General features: G+C 43.4%; 1 protein-coding gene across 1 annotated transcript; it reads right to left on the bottom strand.

Annotated features, from left to right (window-relative positions):
• Nucleotides 1-4836: 4836 nt before the first annotated feature.
• On the bottom strand, nucleotides 4837-5569 carry LOC124694154 (protein EGG APPARATUS-1-like). The gene has a single exon (XM_047227172.1). It carries the CDS (start codon nucleotides 5499-5501, stop codon nucleotides 5091-5093), a length of 411 nt encoding a protein of 136 aa, XP_047083128.1. The 5' UTR covers nucleotides 5502-5569; the 3' UTR covers nucleotides 4837-5090.
• Nucleotides 5570-20400: the final 14831 nt, after the last annotated feature.

Below are 20400 nucleotides of genomic sequence, written 5' to 3' on the forward strand. Positions count from 1 at the left end.
ATGCTAGTGTGTGTTGAAGTGTATAAGTAGATTGCCTAGCCTTTCTATCAGTTTGGACTTTTGGTTCAAGTGGCTAGTGCATGAAGCTTAACATGGTATCAGAGCCCTAGGTCTCGAGTTCAAATCCTCACTTTCACAATTTATTCTAAAATTCTCGCAGCCGCAGCCGCCGCCGCCCGCCCCGGCACCCTGCCGTCCCGTGCCCGGCCGCCGCTGCCGCCTCTTTGCCTCTCTACACGTGTTGACTTGTCTTCTCGTCTTTCCGTCACACGTGAGATGGGGTGTTGATATGTATAAGTAGATTGTCTAGCACTTTCCATCAGTTCGAACTTTTGATTCAAGTGGCTAGTGCATGAAGCTTAACAGTGTGTACATGAATGACGTTGCCAATGGAGGTGTCATCTATACAATTGTGCAGAGCGAGAAACACACCCACTCGTTTACGGTCAAACTTTGACCATCGAGGTTTAGCTAACAAAATGTGCTTATATGCATGAAACGTACATTTGGATTCATATTCGGAATCTAGTTACATTACATGATTTTTTATAGCACATACCGAATTGATGGTCATTTAAATTTCCAAATGCCTAGTAAGTAAGCACCACAGCATGCCTCTGGATCTCCGCCATCTGGATCCGTATGTGCATTATGCATGCAACTCATAGTACTTGGAATGCCATGTTATATATGGAAGCTATTCTTAACCACTAAGTTTACACAACTGCATATGTCTCATCCTCGTCATCAGGATCTGTGCGTCAGTGCGTGCATTATGCATTCCGTACGTGAAACTTTGCATTGGAGTCTTTATGCGGTACCAAAGCTTGTGACTAGGTCGATCAAAAGCAGATTCTTTCACCACACCTTCCAGGATATAACCATATCCGAGATTGCTTTAGTCTACTTCAGTAATTGTGCTGTCGTGTCACTTTTCCGGCCGGCGTCAATCATATCAAAGATGAGAGTACCTTCCTACCACAACATGATTTTTTTTGATAAAGGATGCTTTATTACTTTTAGAAGCAATTACATCCAGCCTCTGCATAATCAGGATGCACACAGCCGTTTTGTTGTCTCGAGTTCAAAAGGATAAATAATAAAAACTAGGCGAGATACATATCGGAACGATGAATCATATAACGCCTAAAGTGTAGGTGGGGCAACTATCCGTAGACTATGCTGCCACCCATGTAGGGAAAAAGTATCCCTCGCTGTAGCCTCCAACCGTGTACAGACCTCCGTAAATAGGTCTCGGTTCTTCACTCGCTGAAGAGGTAACCATGAACGGAGAATACATATACATCTGTAGATGACCTGCAACAAAGAGCAATTTTTTTCATTAAAGATCTTGTCATTTCTACATAGCCAAAGCGCCCAGATAACTACTAGCGCCCCCACCCTAAGAAGCAACTTAAACCTTGAATCGATACCATGAAGCCAATTGCCAAAGATATTGGCGACACTAGTCGAAGGATACAGGGTAGACGCTACTTGGATGACTGACCATATAGATCTCGCGAACTGGCACTGGAAGAATAAGTGTTTGATTGTTTCGTCCTGATGACAAAAAACGCACCGTGTAGGCGTGTACTTCCATGCTAATTCCGCTTAACAAGATTGTCTTTGGTGAGAATAACCCCACGACGAAGATACCATCCAAAAAATGTAATTTTTAATGGTATCTTCATCTTCCAAATCTTCTTATTGCTATCAACTGGTAAATCAGAAAGAAGGATCGCATTGTAGAAAGATTTTACGGAAAAAGTACCATCTACATGAAGGTTCCATCTAAATTCGTCTGGTTCAGCCGATAAATGAATATCTCCGAGCCGTTGAATTAGGGTATTCCATGCTACAAGTCTTTGTCCAAGTAAAACCCGTCTGAACGTCACATTCGGAGGTGAGGTAGCCATTACAGTAGCAATGGTATCACCTTGGCGACGAGCAATCCTATACAGAGCCGGATACTGTTCACTTAAGGGTGCATTGTCTAGCCAAGCATCTTCCCAGAACCGTATCTGTGCTCCATTCCTGATTGAGAAAGTACCATGGCGAAAAAAATACATTTTTTGTCGCCATAAGACCAGCCCAGAAGTGAGAATCCCCAGGTTTCCAAACCACTTGGGATAATGTCTTCGAACCGATATACTTTCTCCGAAGAATAGTTTGCCAAGTCCCATCCTCAGTAAGTAGCTTAAACAGCCATTTACCCAGTAGAGCTGAATTCTTGACCTCCAGGTCATGAACTCCAAGCCCTCCTTGATCTTTGGGACTACAAACTATACTCCACTTAACCAGTCGATATTTTTTTTCTCGCTGTCCCCTTGCCAAAGAATCTGGATCGATAGTAATCGAGTTTATGCAGAATTCCTTTCGGTAGGATGAAGAATGATAACATATACAGTACCATATTTGTGAGTACCGAATTAATGAGTACCAATCTTCCTCCCAGGGACAACAATTTACCTTTCCAGCTACTAAGGCGTTTTTGTAATCTTTCTTCTACTAATTTTCATTCCGCGATTGTAAGTCTCCGATAATGAATCGGAACACCCAAATAACAAATAGGAAATTGGCCTTGCCCGCAACCAAACAACTCTGTATACAGAGCCGTATCATTTTGGGCATCACCGAAACAGAACAATTCGCTTTTATGAAAATTGATTTTCAATCCTGACAACTGCTGATATACACATGAACATCAGAAATTGGAACTATCAGCTGGAAAATGGAAAATGTTCACTGCTATGGCGGCAGCATCCAACAAGAACACGGTCAGCTGGAAACGGAAAGAGATTTTCCTAAATCCTATAACACCTTCCCTTTAGACTGTACTCTCATTTTTGGTAGTGCCCAATTTGATTTGACCTTTTTTAAACAGTCAATTTGAGATGACTGATGTCTACGCACGCTTCTATTCTTGTACACACTGTTGGTCTCCAAGTGCAGAAGTTTGTAAAACAGCAGCAAGTTTCCCTTAAGTGGATCACCCAAGGTTTATCGAATTCAGGAAGGTAGAGGTCAAAGATATCCCTCTCAAGCAACCCTGCAATTACGATACAAGAAGTGTCTTGTATCCCCAACACACCCAATACACTTGTCAGGTGTATAGGTGCACTAGTTCGAAGAGATAGTGAAATACAACTAATATGGATGATTATTGTGGTAATTGCAATCTGAAATAAAATGGCAGCAAGCAAACATGTAGCAGAACTGGTTGTAAACGATGTTTCAATGCTTGGAAACAAGGCCTAGGGCTCTTACTTTCACTAGTGGACACTCTCAACAATGATAACATAATCGAATATATAGATATTATCTCTTCACTAAGCTACTCTAAATCACTCCCCGATTTGATAATAAACACAAATTCACTGTGTAGGGCTGCATAAGCACTTCTTAAAATCGCATTTCCAATCTATGGACACTCCACGTTGTCACTTTGAGCATACAAAGATGGTACTAACTAGACATCACAATTCATAAGTATTTCTGTAAATTAAGCTTAGAAACAAACACGGTGTGCACACTGTCACCTTCACATCGTTGGACAAGATGTTGCCGGAGATCATATAATAAAACCACTTGAGTAGCATAATAGTTGGAGAATAACATCTACATAATCAACTAGATTACAAAGCTCACGATCACATAAAGATCATATCATGGGAGAGAGAGATAGACCACATAGCTACCGTTAAAGCCCTCAGCCTCGGGGGAGAACTACTCACTCCTCATCGTAGGAGTCAGCAATGGCGATGGAGATGACGGTGGAGTCGATGGAGATGGCTCCGGGGGCAATTCCCCATCCCGGCAGGGTGCCGAAACAGAGACTTCTATCCCCCGGATTTTTTCTTCGGCGGCGGCGGAGCTACGGAACTTTTCTGGGACGGAGGCTGATTGATTAAGGGTTCACGCGTCGGGAGGTTTCTGATAGGCGGAAGGGAGAGGTCGGTGGAGGCCAGGGGGGCCAGACCACCCCTAGGCGCGGCCAGGGCCTGGGTCGCACCTAGGCCTGGTCTAGACACCCTGTGGTGCCTCCTCGTCTCTCATTTGGACTTCATTTTCGTTACAGAAAAATAAGATCTTCGATTTTTGTTTCGTCCAATTCCGAAAATATTTCATGAACAACTTTTCTAAAATACAAAACAACAGAAAACAGTGAACTCGTAATGTAGCATCTTCTCAATAGGTTAGTACCAGAAAATACATAAAAATGACACGAAGTGTAAACAAAACATATAGCAATTGGCGTAAAACAAGCATGGAGCATCAAAAATCATAGATACGTTGGCAATGTATCAATGACCTAGATTCTTTAAACATTATGTTCTGTGTGTGTGGCTAATTCCCGGTCGACTAACATCTAGCTTAATTCTTAGTCAAGTGGTGTCATTGTCCCACAATTTTGTTGCATATGAATAATTTTTTATTGTGTGATTTTTTTGTACTGCGTGAACCATTTTTAGGTACAATACAATTACAACAACTCTGTTGCAATCTAACTTGAAATAAATCTTAGTTGCAACTCGATTTGGAATCGAATGTTTTAGACGAAAGGCTCAAAATGAGCCTGACTTTGAATTAACAAAGCCATCAACTCGTTAGGGGTTACAACATGAGATACAACATGCATGCAATGGTTTCCAGTTGCAAACCCAACTTGCGGCTAATTAAAGATCTAATTTGCAACTCAATGCATAAATCCCGATTGGTTTTGCACTTTACTAAACACAAAGTTATTTCTCAATAGTTAGATGAGAATTAGCAATTCTAATATGTATCCAGCAAAAAAATAGTATTCATATGTAAGCAAGCGAAAAAAAAGCACTTGCTTTGCAGCAAAACAATTATAGGAGAAAATACAAACTAGCCAGGCAGCGCTTATTGCAGACCATGCGTAGGAGAGATCAGTCCCTGGTATAGATGACAGATCCTGAATGCATGCCCGCTCGCCCAAATGCTAGTATACTACTAGGCAGTACATCGACACACTTAATTAACACACAGGGCCAAGAACCGGCTATACGCAACGCAAACGGAACACACGTAGCTACACACATGCCTGCGTACGTCGCTTCCGTTCCCTACGCCAGAACCGCCAGTGCAGCGGCAGCGCCGGCCGTGCGGAGGACTTTGTAGTAGACCTGCTTGTGGGCCAGGAACGCCACGCGGGACACGAGGACGCCGGCGGCGCCTGGCGCCTTCATCATGACGACGGTGGCGGCGGGGGCAACGGCCGCGGGCCAGAGGAAGTAGATGCTCACGGCGCTCCCGATGACCAGCACCGAGGCTTTCACGGCGCCTTCGCGCGTGGAAACCGCAGCCGCCGCCTGGTCCTTGACGTGGCTTAGCCCGGCGACGAGGTCGGCCCTGCTCATCTCGGCCAGCTTCTGGCGAAGATCCGCTGGACTAGCTGAGCATACGGTGGAGGCCATGGCCTGCACCTGTTGCTTCACGCTGCCGAGGCTTCCGGAGATGAGGTCGCGCGTGTTCATCGCGGTCAGTTTCGGGTGAAGATCCTTCTTGGCCGAGGAGATCGATATGAACGGAGTGAAGCGTTTATGGGGAGCTCTATATAGCAAGGTGATACTATGGAGAGAACAACATCAAAGGTGATCGCAATGTGACGCGGTGGGTACGACGTCACACACTGTCACCTGGTGGAAGAATTGAACGCAAAGGACACCTAGTTGCATTAACAAAGTTAATTATCCGCTAACCGCTCCAACAGTAGAGATGCGTGTGACATCCACCATCATTTGTCCTTCGCCGGACTAAAGGAATCTTGCTACCCATAATTTTACTTCTTATAGCAACACTAATCTATAGCTAGAACAACCACGACGACCTTGACTAGTAACAGTACTAAACATCTTTTCTCCTTTAAAAAGCAAAACCCATCATGTCGCAAAATGTAACAAATAACCAAAAGATCGATAAAGACACACAACATGATCAACATAACACTCATTAGTGGCAAGTTGCATCAGACGGCCCTACTTTTTCAGCGCAAGATCTGAATTCCAAAGCCCGTCTAACCAAGCTCCTAACGCGGAAGGTGACTCGAACCCAATTCCTATATGTCATGGACCCAAGGAAATTACAATTACAAAAATACCACAACTCAAGCTGTTTCAGAAAACAAAACAATTTTTTATTTCACAAATGATCATAGGTCATGCATAGTAGTTTTTCAAAAAACATTGATCGGCTAGATGTTTCTGACATGTTTTGGGTCTTGTTGTTAGGCTGTCTTGACATGCGGTAGTGGTCGAGGGCGATAGACATTAAGGAGGTTCTAAATTCATGATGGTTGGATGCATTGTTATATTCTTGTTCTGCTGGTTCATTTTTATGGGCACCATGTGTGATCTATGAGATGTAACCTTTGAATTCTAAAACTTTGCAATATATGAGAAGTGTGCAACGATTGATGCAAAGGCTAGAGCATCACTCCCATTCTCAAAAAGAATGGTTGCGTGTGTTCATTGCGGACAGTTTTGGGTGTATATCCTTTTTGTTTGACGCGGTAATGTGAATGGAGCGAAGAGTTTATAGAGAGATGGAATATAGGAAGGTGATATGGGAAAAATAGCATCAAAGGTTACTGCAAGGCTACGCAATGGATACGACGTCACACACCATCACTCGGTAAAAGAATCAGATGCAAGGGACACATAGTTGCATTAACAAAGTTCTTTGTTAACAAGTGTGTGTGACATCCTCCTAATGTTTCCTTCGCCGGATGAAAGGAACCTTGGTACTAATAAATTTGATTCTTAGCAACACTAATCTATGCCTAGGCCTAGGACCACAAGCTTGACTAGTAACAGTACAACAAAACATCTTTCTCATTTAAAAAGTTGCACCAATCATGTCACAAAATGGAAAATAAACAAGGAACTGATAAAGAGACAACAAAATGATCAACACCACACTAACCAGTTGCAAGTGGCAACATGCGGCCCTACACGCCATCGCGAATTTTCAAGCGCATCTACCCATGCCGCTTACGCGGAAGTAGACTTAGACCCAATTCTCATGTCATAGATCTGAGAAAATTACATTAGTTCAATGTTGAGCCTAGGGATTAAAATACCGTGATTCGATCGATTGTGGGTAGCAATTTAAAACAAAAATCGATCGGTCGTTTAACATTGGCTAGGAAACTTCTGACTCCATCCAGTGTGGGCCAATGTTAACTCGAGGGAGACAAATTATTACGTCACGGAATAGAAAATAACTGCGTTTGGTTGAGTTTACAAAGTTGAATGTAATGGAATGGTTCCCCACCAAATATCTGTTCCGGTGTTTGGCTGAGAAATAGAATGAAATCAGGTAGTCCTTCGGAAGAGACTATTGCCTCTTCATAATGCACTTACTTCTCAAAATTAGTCGAATCTCTCCGTTCCTCTTTGCTAAAGCAACTCCGGGGTAGCTTGTAGCTTCTGTTCTCTTGCCACTCTTCCTGCTAAACTCAACCCATACTTGCGTATATTGTCTATTCCTAAAATCTGCCGCATTCCACTCTCTAACGAAACAGAACCAGCCCATTATATTTTTCAGCTCAAACCAAACACAAGGATGTAATCAATCCATTCTTCTGAAATGGAGCCATAACAATACATTCTACTTATTTTCCAAACTGTAGAACGATAGAGAGATATGTGAAATATACTGGATGTTGTATTGAGTCTCATGGACGAGTATATATGGTGGTAAGAAGGTCGACAAAGAGATAACAACATGATAATGATAAAGCTAACCCATGGTAATTGGAAGTAGTCCCCGTTGTCATAAGTATATAGAAACTCTTTTGTGGTTGTAATGTAAAAATTTGAAGATGGCGCCACACTATTTCTGTGTTATCTTTGTTCCTACATTTCACAAATCTCGTGAATGCATACAATTTATATACATATTTATATTCATGCAAATAACTATTCGTGAGACTTGTTCTTAGGGTTTTTGCTAGCTTTCAGCTAGCTGAAAACTAATTTTTGCTAGCTTTCAGCTAGCTGAAAACTAACTTAATTTTAAGTCGAATCCTGCACTATGAAATTTGCAATGTAATCGATACAATTAAGTTGCAAATTTGACTGCAACTAAGATTTTTCAATTGCAGATTAAGTTGTACCTAGAAAATGCCTCTAAACCGTTATAGTTGCTTTGTGTTTCATTCTAATCGTGAGGTACCCCTTTGCGGGATCTTAACAGTGAATTTTGGATTCCATAAAAAAATCCCTCGCTTAAATTGCTTTGTAACATAGTTTGCAACTAAAGTTTGAACATGATTTTTTCAATAAAAGAGATGTATTAATATCGAGAGATACCAATTACACCAGCCTCTTCAACAATGCAAGATCCTAATGGTAGTACGGATGCCCACAACCAAAAAAGAAAAAGAATAATAAGAAATAAAATATGTCCCGCTACGGTATTTCAACCCTAGTAGCAATCTGTTGGAGATATGCCCAAGAGGCAATAATAAAAGTGGTTATTATATATCTTTATGTTTATGATAAATATTTATATACCATGCTATAATTGTATTAACCGAAACATTGATACATGTGTGATATGTAAACAACAAAGAGTCCCTAGTATGCCTCTTATCTAGCTTGTTGATTAATGGATGATTAGTTTCATAATCATGAACATTGGATGTTATTAATAACAAGGTTATATCATTGTATGAATGATGTAATGGACACACCCAATTAAGTGTAGCATAAGATCACGTCATTAAGTTATTTGCTATAAGCTTTCGATACATAGTTACCTAGTCCTTATGACCATGAGATCATGTAAATCACTTATACCGGAAAGGTACTTTGATTACATCAAACGCCACTGCGTAAATGGGTGGTTATAAAGGTGGGATTAAGTATCCGGAAAGTATGAGTTGAGGCATATGGATCAACAGTGGGATTTGTCCATCCCGATGACGGATAGATATACACTGGGCCCTCTCGGTGGAATGTCGTCTAATGTCTTGCAAGCATATGAATAAGTTCATAAGAGACCACATACCACGGTACGAGTAAAGAGTACTTGTCGGAGACGAGGTTGAACAAGGTATAGAGTGATACCGATGATCAAACCTCGGACAAGTAAAATATCGCGTGACAAAAGGAATTGGTATCGTATGGGAATGGTTCATTCGATCACTAAAGTCATCGTTGAATATGTGTGAGCCATTATGGATCTCCAGATCCCGCTATTGGTTATTGGTCGGAGTGAGTACTCAACCATGTCCGCATAGTTCGCGAACCGTAGGGTGACACACTTAAAGTTGGATGTTGAAATGGTAGAACTTGAATATGGAATGGAGTTCGAATATTTGTTCGGAGTCCCGGATGAGATCCCGGACATCACGAGGAGTTCCGGAATGGTCCGGAGAATAAGATTCATATATAGGAAGTCATTTTATAAGATTTAAAATGATCCGGAAGGTTCTATGGAAGGTTCTAGAAGGTTCTAGAAAAGTCCGGAAGAAACCATTAAGGAAGGCGGAGTCCCGGAGGGACTCCACCTCCCATGGCCGGCCAACCCTAAGGGGGAGGAGTCCCAAGTGGACTCCCCTAAGGGGGCCGGCCACCCCCCACATGGAAGGGGGAATCCCACCCCAAGTGGGATTCCCACCTTGGGTAGGTTTCCCTATCACATGGAAGGTTTTGGGTTCGGGTCGTATTCGGAGACTTGTAGTCCAACACTTGGGGCTTCCACCTATATAATGAGGGGCCAAGGGGAGGGGGCCGGCCACCCCAAAGACCACAAGGTGGCCGCACCCCCTAGTGGCCGGCGCCCCCCTCTCCCAAACCCTAGCGGCCCTCTCTCCTCCACCACATCCCGCACGCTTAGCGAAGCTCCACCGGGTTTCTCCACCACCACCGACACCACGCCGTCGTGCTGTCGGATTCAAGAGGAGCTACTACTTCCGCTGCCCACTGGAACGGGGAGGTGGACGTCGTCTTCATCAACAACCGAACGTGTGACCGAGTACGGAGGTGCTGCCCGTTCGTGGCGCCGTGATCAAGATCTTCTACGCGCTTTTGCAAGCGGCAAGTGAACGTATACCGCAGCAACAAGAGCCTCATCTTGTAGGCTTTGGAATCTCTTCAAGGGTGAGACTCGATAATCCCCTCGTTGCTACCGTCTTCTAGATTGCATCTTGGCTTGGATTGTGTGTTCGCGGTAGGAAAAATTTTGTTTTCTATGCAACGAATCCCTACAGTGGTATCAGAGCCGTGTCTATGCATAGATGGTTGCACGAGTAGAACACAATGGTTTTGTGGGCGTTGATGCTCTTGTTATCTTTATTTGAGTACTTTGCATCTTTGTGGCATAGTGGGATGAAGCGGCTCGGACTAACTTTACATGACCGCGTTCATGAGACTTGTTCCTCGTTCGACATGCAACTTGTATTGCATAAGAGGCTTTACGGGTGTCTGTCTCTCCTACTATAGTGAAGATTCAATTTACTCTTCTATTGACAACATTAGTATCAACGTTGTGGTTCATGTTCGTAGGTAGATTAGATCTATCTCAAAAACCCTAAACCACGTAAAATATGCAAACCAAATTAGAGACGTCTAACTTGTTTTTGCAGGGTTTGGTGATGTGATATGGCCATAATGTGATGATGAATATGTATGAGATGATCATTATTGTATTGTGGCAACCGGCGGGAGCCTTATGGTTGTCTTTAAATTTCATGTTGAGTAGTATTTCAAAGTAGTTGTAATAGTTGCTACATGGAGGACAATCATGAAGACGGCGCCATTGACCTTGACGCTACGCCGACGATGATGGAGATCATGCCCGAAGATGATGGAGATCATGTCCGTGCTTTGGAGATGAAGATCAAAGGCGCAAAGACAAAAGGGCCATATCATATCACATATGAACTGCATGTGATGTTAATCCTTTTATGCATCTTATTTTGCTTAGATCGCGACGGTAGCATTATAAGATGATCCCTCACTAAAATATCAAGTTAATAAAGTGTTCATCCTTAGTAGCACCGTTGCCAAGACTTGTCGTTTCGAAGCATCTCGTGATGATCGGGTGTGATAGAATCAACAAGTGCATACAACGGGTGCAAGCCAGTTTTGCACATGCGGATACTAAGGTGGCCTTGACGAGCCTAGCATGTACAGACATGGTCTCGGAACACGTGATACCAAAAGGTAGAGCATGAATCATATGGTTGATATGATGAACACTTTGAGTGTTCGCCATTGAAATCACACCTTGTCTCGTGATGATCGGGCTTAGGTGCGGTGGATTTGGTTCGTGTGATCACTAAGACAATGCGAGGGATATTGTTTTGAGTGGGAGTTCACCTAGATTTTTAATTATGATGAATTAAAAATTTGAACTCAATTTGTCATAAACTTAGTCTAAACTATTGCAAATATATGTTGTAGAGATGGCGTCCCCAATCAATTTTAACCAGTTCCTAGAGAAAGAAAAGCTTAAGAGCAACGGTAGAAACTTCACCGACTGGTTCCGTCATGTGAGGATCTTCCTCTCTGGCGGAAATCTGCAATATGTGCTTGATGCACTGCTAGGTGACCCTCCTGCAGAAACTGAAACCGATGAAGTAAAAGCTGTTTACAAGACTCGGAAAACTCGGTACTCTCAAGTTCAGTGTGCCATCATGTGCAGTCTGGAATCCGATCTTCAAAAACGTTTTGAGCACCATGATCCTCATGAGTTGATGAATGAGCTGGAAGCTATATTTGAGACTCATGCGGCCGTGGAATGCTATGAAGAATCGAAACATTTCTTCAGCTGTATGATGGAAGAAGGCAGCTCCATTAGTGAGCACATGCTCGCCATGACCAGGCATGCGAAGAAACTCAGTGACTTGGGAATAGTGATTCCTAACAGATCGGGGATTAATCGTGTCCTTCAATCACCGCCACCAAGTTACAAGAACTTTGTGATGAACTACAATATGCAGAACATGAACAAGGAGTTACCTGAACTCTTTGGCATGCTAAAAGCTGCTGAGATTGAGATCAAGAAAGAGCACCAAGTGTTGATGGTCAACAAGACCACCAGTTTCAAGAAACAGGGCAAGTCAAAGGGAAAATTCAAGAAGGGTGGCAAGAAAGCTGCCACGCCTCCTATGAAACCTAAGAACGGCCCTAAGCCTGATCGATGCTGAGTGCTATTACTGCAAGGAGAAGGGACACTGGAAGCGTAATTGCTCCAAGTATCTGGCTGATCTGAAGAGCAGCCTTGTCAAGAAGAAGAAAGAAGGTATATCTGATATACATGTTATAGATGTTTATCTCACTGGTTCTCGTTCTAGTACCTGGGTATTTGATACTGGTTCGGTTGCTCATATTTGTAACTCGAAACAGGAACTAAAGAATAAACGAAGACTACTGAAAGATGAAGTGACGATGCGCGTTGGAAACGGATCCAAAGTCGATGTGATCGGCTGTCGGCACACTTCCTCTACAGACTACCTTCGGGATTAGTTTTAAGCCTAAATAATTGTTATTTTGTACCCGCGTTGAGCATGAACATTATATCTGGATCTTGTTTAATGCAAGACGGTTATTCATTCAAGTCTCGAGAATAATGGTTGTTCTATTTTTATGAATAATATCTTTTATGGTCGAGCACACGAAAAGAATGGCTTATTTCGTTATATCTCGATAGTAGTGATACGCATATACATAACATTGATGCTAAACGAATGAAATTGAATGATAATTCTACTTATATGTGGCACTTGTCGTCTTGGTCATATTGGAGTGAAACGCATGAAAAAACTCCATACCGATGGATTACTTGAATCACTTGACTTTGAGTCACTTGATAGATGCGAAGCATGTATAATGGGAAAAATGACTAAGACTCCATTTTCCGGTATGATGGAGCGAGCTACCGACTTATTGGAAATCATACATACCGATGTATGCGGACCAATGAGCGTAGCATCGCGCGGTGGTTATCGTTATGTTCTAACCTTCACGAGATGATCTGAGTAGATATGGGTATATCTATTTCATGAAACATAAATCCGAAACTTTTGAGAAGTTTAAGGAATTCCAAAGTGAAGTAGAAAATCAACGTAACAAGAAGATTAAATTTCTATGATCTGATCGCGGAGGTGAATATCTGAGTTATGAGTTTGGCATGCATTTAAAGAAATGCGGAATACTTTCACAATTGACACCGCCGGGAACACCACAACGAAACGGTGTGTCCAAACGTCGTAATCGAACTCTCTTAGATATGGTTCGTTCTATGATGTCTCTTACTGATTTGCCGTTATCATTTTGGAGTTATGCAATAGAGACAGCCGCATTCACTTTAAATAGAGCACCATCAAAATCCGTAGAAACGACTGACGAGGGAACACCTCGGCAATGCCTACGTATTGTAGACTAGGGTTTCGGGAGAGCGACGATGGAGATTCCGGGGACGAGATTAGGCACACGACGTACCCAGCTTCGGGTCCCCTCGGTGGAGGATCCCTACGTGCTGCTAGCAATCCACTATATGATATGTTTACAGGGTGCCGCCGTAGGCGGAGCTATGTTGTCTATCTCCTCTCTATATGTTTTCCTCTTTATTTCGGGTGCCCTGGCTAGCTTTATATATGCAACCAGCCTAGGGTTTTACAAGAGTCCTAGTCGACTACTTCTTCGGGTTGCCTTGTTGGGCCTTCTCCATATTTGGTCTTCTCCATATTGGGCCGAGCCAGGTATACTAATAATGGGTACCCGAAGGGTATGCCCATGTCAGTAGCCCCCGAGTTTATAGGGAAGTCGAAGACTTGCGTAGAAACTCCAAGCATAACCATCTCTGTAGTCGAAGAAAATACAAGGTGAGGTCCATGCCGTAGATCATGTGTAGCGTAGATGATATCGACGATTCTCAAAGTTAATTTTCTATCGGGTGCGCGACCAGCGCTCCCGATGGGAGTAGCCCCCGAGTCTATGGGTAAGTGCTTGCACTTAGGCATAGACTCAAGTTGTACTACTCGATGAAGAACTTAACTATATTTCTGGAGGACTTGATGAAATCCATGTGCTCCCGATGGGAGTAGGCTCCACTCGAGTCGTAGAATCGAGTTGAGTCTACAAACTTTGATTGTCATAGATGCTGTTGAAGTTATTTTTCTATCGGGCGCGCGGCCAGCGCTCCCGATGGAAGTAGCCCCCGAGGCTACAGCCAAGTGTTTGCACTTGGGTGTAGGCTCAACTTGCTTGTAATTGACTCCACAATTTTTCCTCTTTCTTATCGGGAGGGTGAACAATACTCTCGATAAGAGTAGCCCCCGAGCCTATGAGCAGGTGCTGGCACCTAGGCATAGGCTCAAGTTGTACTACTTGATAAAGAACTTGGCGCAGCCCCTCTTTTTATCGAATTCAGGCCGTTGCTATTTTTATTTAACATTGATATCTATATTGTACAGGGATAATGGTAATTGGGGCTAGTTCATCTGACGGATCAGGTACTAGTTAACTGCTCTAGTGGCAATCCGCAAAAACCTACTTCAAGATCACGTCCCCGGACATGATCTCGGGATACTGGTGTAAACTTCGACAGGTGCCGCTTAAGGTCTTACCATTCTATCGAGTCCCAGTCATATTTATCGGGTACCTAACGCGTCCGTTAGGATTTTTCTTCGTATCTGTTGATACGGAAAAAAGTAGCAGAGCGCAGTCTTTGGCGGTGCCACGCCACACAGAACGGATCTGGGGTCTTACCTTCGCAAAGTTTTGCGGCATTCAGAAATTGTTCGCAACTTTGGCGTTCGAGAATATATTGTCGAATGCCTTGTTCGGCTGATGCAATGACCCATTTTGCGGGTTCTTCTATTTTTCTCTCGGGCTTGATGAGACAGCCGAATATATTGGTTCTTCTATATTGTCGGGTACATCACCGATGCTCTTGCTTGGAACAATATGACGAGTCAATGGACTCGAAGATTTATCCACCTCTTTTTTCTTTTTCTTTTTTTTTTTTGGGTTCCTCCTTGATGAAAATTTCGTCGAGTTCCTCCTTCAGGAAAATTTCTTCGGGTCCACTTTGAGAATAATTCTTCGGGTCCTCCCTGAGGACGATTCTTCGGGTCCTCTTTGAGGATAATTCTTCGGGTCCTCCCTGAGGACGATTCTTCGGGTCCTCTTTGAGGATAATTCTTCGGGTCCTCCCTGAGGACGATTCTTCGGGTCCTCTTTGAGGACAATTCTTCGGGACCTTCTTGAAGATAATTTTTCGGGACCTTCTTGAAGATAATTCTTCGAGACATCCTTGAAGATAATTTTTCGAGACCTCCTTGAAGATAATTCTTCGGGTCCTTTTTTGAGGATAATTCATCGGGTTCCTCCCCGAAGAAGATTTCGTCGGGTGCTCTTTTGATTTCGTCGGGTTCCTCCCTGAAGAAGATTTCGTCGGGTGCTCTTTTGATTTCGTCGGGTTCCCTCTTATATACTTTGAAATTTGCTTTCTACTATACAAATAAATAAACCTTTTCTATCTTTTCCTTGACTCTCTTTTTCGCATGCGGTGTCAGATGCTCGAATTTGATGATATGTAAAGTGAATATATGCCGCGAAGCCCCCGAGTGTCGGGTGCGACGAAAGTAAACGATAATCAACTTTGTACAAAATAAAAGAACACTTAGCTTTTTTGGACACTATGGAGTCGATGCGATGAAGTCTTCGAGTGCCGAGAAGAAGTCGAGCTGAAGTAAAAACCACCAAATAACGAAAATAAATGCCGCCATATTGTTGATGAAGAAATAGCCGAGCCCACAAGTGCTGCTGGGGTGATATGATGATTATTGCTTAGATGTTGTGTCGTAGTTGCGACCCGAGGCGAAATTATGGTCGAGCCCCCGAGTGTTTGCTATGATATCGAAAGAAATTGATGGAGTCGCGGCGTCGTATAGGATAAAGGCATTTAGGATGAAGCCATTGTCCATAATATAATATGAGCCCATGAAGATGAATCCAAGATGAAGTATTTGAGATGAATCCATATTGAAGATTACGCCATTAAATATAGAGCATATATTAAAGATGAATCCGCCGATATCATAGAGGATGAATCCATTGACCCGCAGAATCCCGTAATAACCATAGAAGATGAATCCGCTGATATCATAGAGGATGAATCCATTGACCCGAAAAATCCCGTAATAACCATAGAAGATGAATCCGCTGATATCATAGAGGATGAATCCATTGACCCGAAAAATCCCGTAATAACCATAGAAGATGAATCCATTAATATCATAGAGGATGAATCCATTGACCCGAAGAATCCTGTAATAACCATAGAAGATGAATCCATTAATATCATAGAGGATGAACCCATTGAGCCGGAGAAAATAGTTCCAGTAATAACCATAGAAGATGAATCCATTGACCCGGAAACGCGTCGGGTAATATTGTATAAGTGAACCAATAATAACACAAAGAAAACCAATCCAGTAATCCAGAGAAAATAAATCCACTGAGTCGAAGAAGATAAATCCACTAAGTCGAAGAAAATAATTCCACAAGTAACCAAGTATATTTGTGTTAACGAAGTAATGACGCAACCCCCAGTGTTTGGATGAATTTGCTGTAATGATGCAATGTTGCAACCCCCGAGTATTCGGGTGTGGCGAAAATAATAATTAACTCTCGGAAGAGGAACTCTTAGCTTTTTTGTTGGATGTGGCGAAGTCGAGGTGGAAGTAGGTCGTCCGGAAGATGGAGTCGACGAAGCGGATGTACTTGATGCAGCGGAGCCGTGTGGCGTTTAGCCGAAAATATTTGATACGGTGGAAGTAGTCGGTATGGAGGAGAGAGTCGTCGAGTTCACGGCGGGCGAGCTCCCGACTGTGGTGGTTACGGGACCGGTGTATGCTCCAGAATATTTTTTGCTTCCGTCAACTGATATCTTGTCTTGGACTCCTCATTATTTCAGAAAAATATGCACGGACAAATAGATATACATGTGCGTGAGATTAGACGCAAGTAAAATTAACACTTGATGGGAGAAAGAATGAGATGGATTGAATAGTGAAGATCACTATGCCGTGTTCATCAATTCCGCGTGGCCTCGATCAGCCTAACTTCAATGCATCAAACAGCGGGTTTCCTCATACACAGTAGCAGCAGGGGATTAACATAGTGGCGAATTAAATACGGGCAGAGGTCTTGTACTTATGCGATTCTAAGTCAAAATCGAACTAGCCCTGAATTAAATAGTGAGAAGAGCATGTTACTGATCGGGGAGTTATTTCCGCGGCACGGATCGCGCTTGAGCCTTGGATGTTGTAGCATCGAGCCGCACGAGGCCGAGCACCGCTGCCCAGGTTCATCACCTAGATCGGATCGCCGGCTGAAGATGATCGGGCGTGCGGCCGACAGGTCGTCGTCGAAACGTGCGGAAGCATACGCGAACTAGATGTTGAAGATGACGACGGTTCTCGCCTGGATAACGAAATCCAGTCGTCGCGATTCCCACAGACGGCGCCAATTGACGAGGGAACACCTCGGCAATGTCTACGTATTGTAGACTAGGGTTTCGGGAGAGCGACGATGGAGATTCCGGGGACGAGATTAGGCACACGACGTACCCAGCTTCGGGTCCCCTCGGTGGAGGATCCCTACGTGCTGCTAGCAATCCACTATATGATATGTTTACAGGGTGCCGCCGTAGGCGGAGCTATGTTGTCTATCTCCTCTCTATATGTTTTCCTCTTTATTTCGGGTGCCCTGGCTAGCTTTATATATGCAACCAGCCTAGGGTTTTACAAGAGTCCTAGTCGACTACTTCTTCGGGTTGCCTTGTTGGGCCTTCTCCATATTTGGTCTTCTCCATATTGGGCCAAGCCAGGTATACTAATAATGGGTACCCGAAGGGTATGCCCATGTCAACGACACCGTATGAATTATGGTTTAATAAGAAACCTAAGCTGTCATTCCTTAAAGTTTGGGGTTGCGAAGCCTATGTAAAAAAGTTACAACCGGACAAGCTAGAACCCAAAGCGGAGAAATGCGTCTTCATAGGATACCCTAAGGAAACTATAGGGTACACTTTCTATCACAGATCCGAAGGCAAAATCTTTGTTGCTAAGAACGGAACCTTTCTTGAGAAAGAATTTCTCACTAAAGAAGTGACTGGAAAAAATGTAGAACTCGATGAGATTGATGAATCTATACTCGTTGATCGAGTAGCGCGAGTACCGGAAGTTGTACCTGTACCGCCTACACCGGCAACGAGAGGAAGCTAATGATAATGATCATGAAACTTCGAACGAGGAAACTCATCGAACCTCGCAGATCGACAAGGGAACGTGCCACTCCTGATTGGTATGATCCTTGTCTAAATGTCATGATTGTGGATAACAATGATGAGGACCCTGCGACGTATGAAGAAGCAATGATGAGCCCAGATTCCAACAAATGGCAAGAAGCCATGAAATCCGAAATGGGATCCATGTATGATAACAAAGTATGGACTTTGGTAGACTTACCTCATAGCCGCAAGGCTGTCGAGAATAAATGGATCTTCAAGAGAAAAACAGATGCTGATGGTAGTATTACTGTCTATAAAGCTCGACCTGTCGCAAAGGGTTTCCGACAAATTCAAGGTGTTGACTACGATGAGACTTTCTCACCTGTAGCGAAGCTAAAATCTGTGAGGATTTTGTTAGCAATAACTGCATTTTTCGATTATGAGATTTGGCAGATGGATGTCAAAACAGCGTTCCTTAATGGAGACATTGAGGAAGAGTTGTATATGGTACTGATACGTCTCCGACGTATCGATAATTTCTTATGTCCTATGCCATATTATTGATGATACCTACATGTTTTATGCACACTTTATGTCATATTCGTGCATTTTCTGGAACTAACCTATTAACAAGATGCCGAAGTGCCGGTTCTGTTTTCTGCTGTTTTTGGTTTCAGAAATCCTAGTAACGAAATATTCTCGGAATTGGACGAAACGAAGACCCAGGGGCCTATTTTTCCACGGAGCTTCCAGAAGACCGAAGAGCATACGAAGTGGGGCCACGAGGTGGCGACACCACATGGCGGCGCGGCCAAGGAGGGGCCCGCGCTGCCCTATGGTGTGGGCCCCTCGTCTGGCCCCCGACTCTGCCCTTCCGCCTACTTAAAGCCTCCGTCGCGAAACCCCTGAGGCGAAGAACCACGACACGGAAAACCTTCCAGAGCCGCCGCCATCGCGAAGCCAAGATCTGGGGGACAGGAGTCTCTGTTCCGGCACCCTGCCGGAGCGGGGAAGTGCCCCCAGAAGGCTTCTCCATCGACACCGCTTCCATCTCCACCGCCATCTTCATCACCGCTGCTGCTCCCATGAGGAGGGAGTAGTTCTCCATCGAGGCTCGGGGCTGTACCGGTAGCTATGTGGTTCATCTCTCTCCTATGTGCTTCAATACAATAATCTCATGAGCTGCCTTACATGATTGAGATTCATATGATGATGCTTGTAATCTAGATGTCACTATGCTAGTCAAGTGAGTTTTACTTATGTGATCTCAGGAGACTCATTGTCCCACGTGTGTAAAGGTGACAGTGTGTGCACCGTGTGGGTCTCTTAGGCTATATTTCACGAATACTTATTCACTCGTTGAATGGCATAGTGAGGTGCTTATTTATATCTCTTTATGATTTCAATGTGTTTTGTATCACAATTTATCTATGTGCTACTCTAGCAATGTTATTAAAGTAGTTTTATTCCTCCTGCACGTGTGCAAAGGTGACGAGTGTGTGCACCGTGTTAGTACTTGGTTTATGCTATGATCATGATCTCTTGTAGATTGCGAAGTTAACTATTGCTATGATAATATTGATGTGATCTATTCCTCCTACATATGCATGAAGGTGACAGTGTGCATGCTATGCTAGTACTTGGTTTAGTCTTTTGATCTATCTTACACTAAAGGTTACTAAAATATGAGCATTATTGTGGAGCTTGTTAACTCCGGCATTGAGGTTTCGTGTAATCCTACGCAATGTGTTCATCATCCAACAAGAGTGTAGAGTATGCATTTATCTATTCTGTTATGTGATCAAAGTTGAGAGTGTCCACTAGTGAAAGTCTATTCCCTAGGCCTTGTTCCTAAATATCGCTATCGCTGCTTGTTTACTTGTTTTACTTGCATTACTACTGCTTGTTTCATCGTCTCGGGCAAAGCACTTTTCTGGTGCCGTTGCTACTACTTATTCATACCACATGTATTTCACTATCTCTTCGCCGAACTAGTGCACCTATTAGGTGTGTTGGGGACACAAGAGACTTCTTGCTTTGTGGTTGCAGGGTTGCATGAGAGGGATATCTTTGACCTCTTCCTCCTCGAGTTCGATAAACCTTGGGTGATCCACTTAAGGGAAA

This window comes from Lolium rigidum, chromosome 3 (assembly GCF_022539505.1).
Source record: "Lolium rigidum isolate FL_2022 chromosome 3, APGP_CSIRO_Lrig_0.1, whole genome shotgun sequence".
NCBI classification, from domain to species: Eukaryota; Viridiplantae; Streptophyta; class Magnoliopsida; order Poales; family Poaceae; genus Lolium; species Lolium rigidum.

Excerpts from the sequence above, each read along its gene's own strand:
- LOC124694154 (XM_047227172.1), bottom strand. The coding sequence starts at position 5,501 with ATGAACACGCGCGACCTCATCTCCGGAAGCCTCGGCAGCGTGAAGCAA.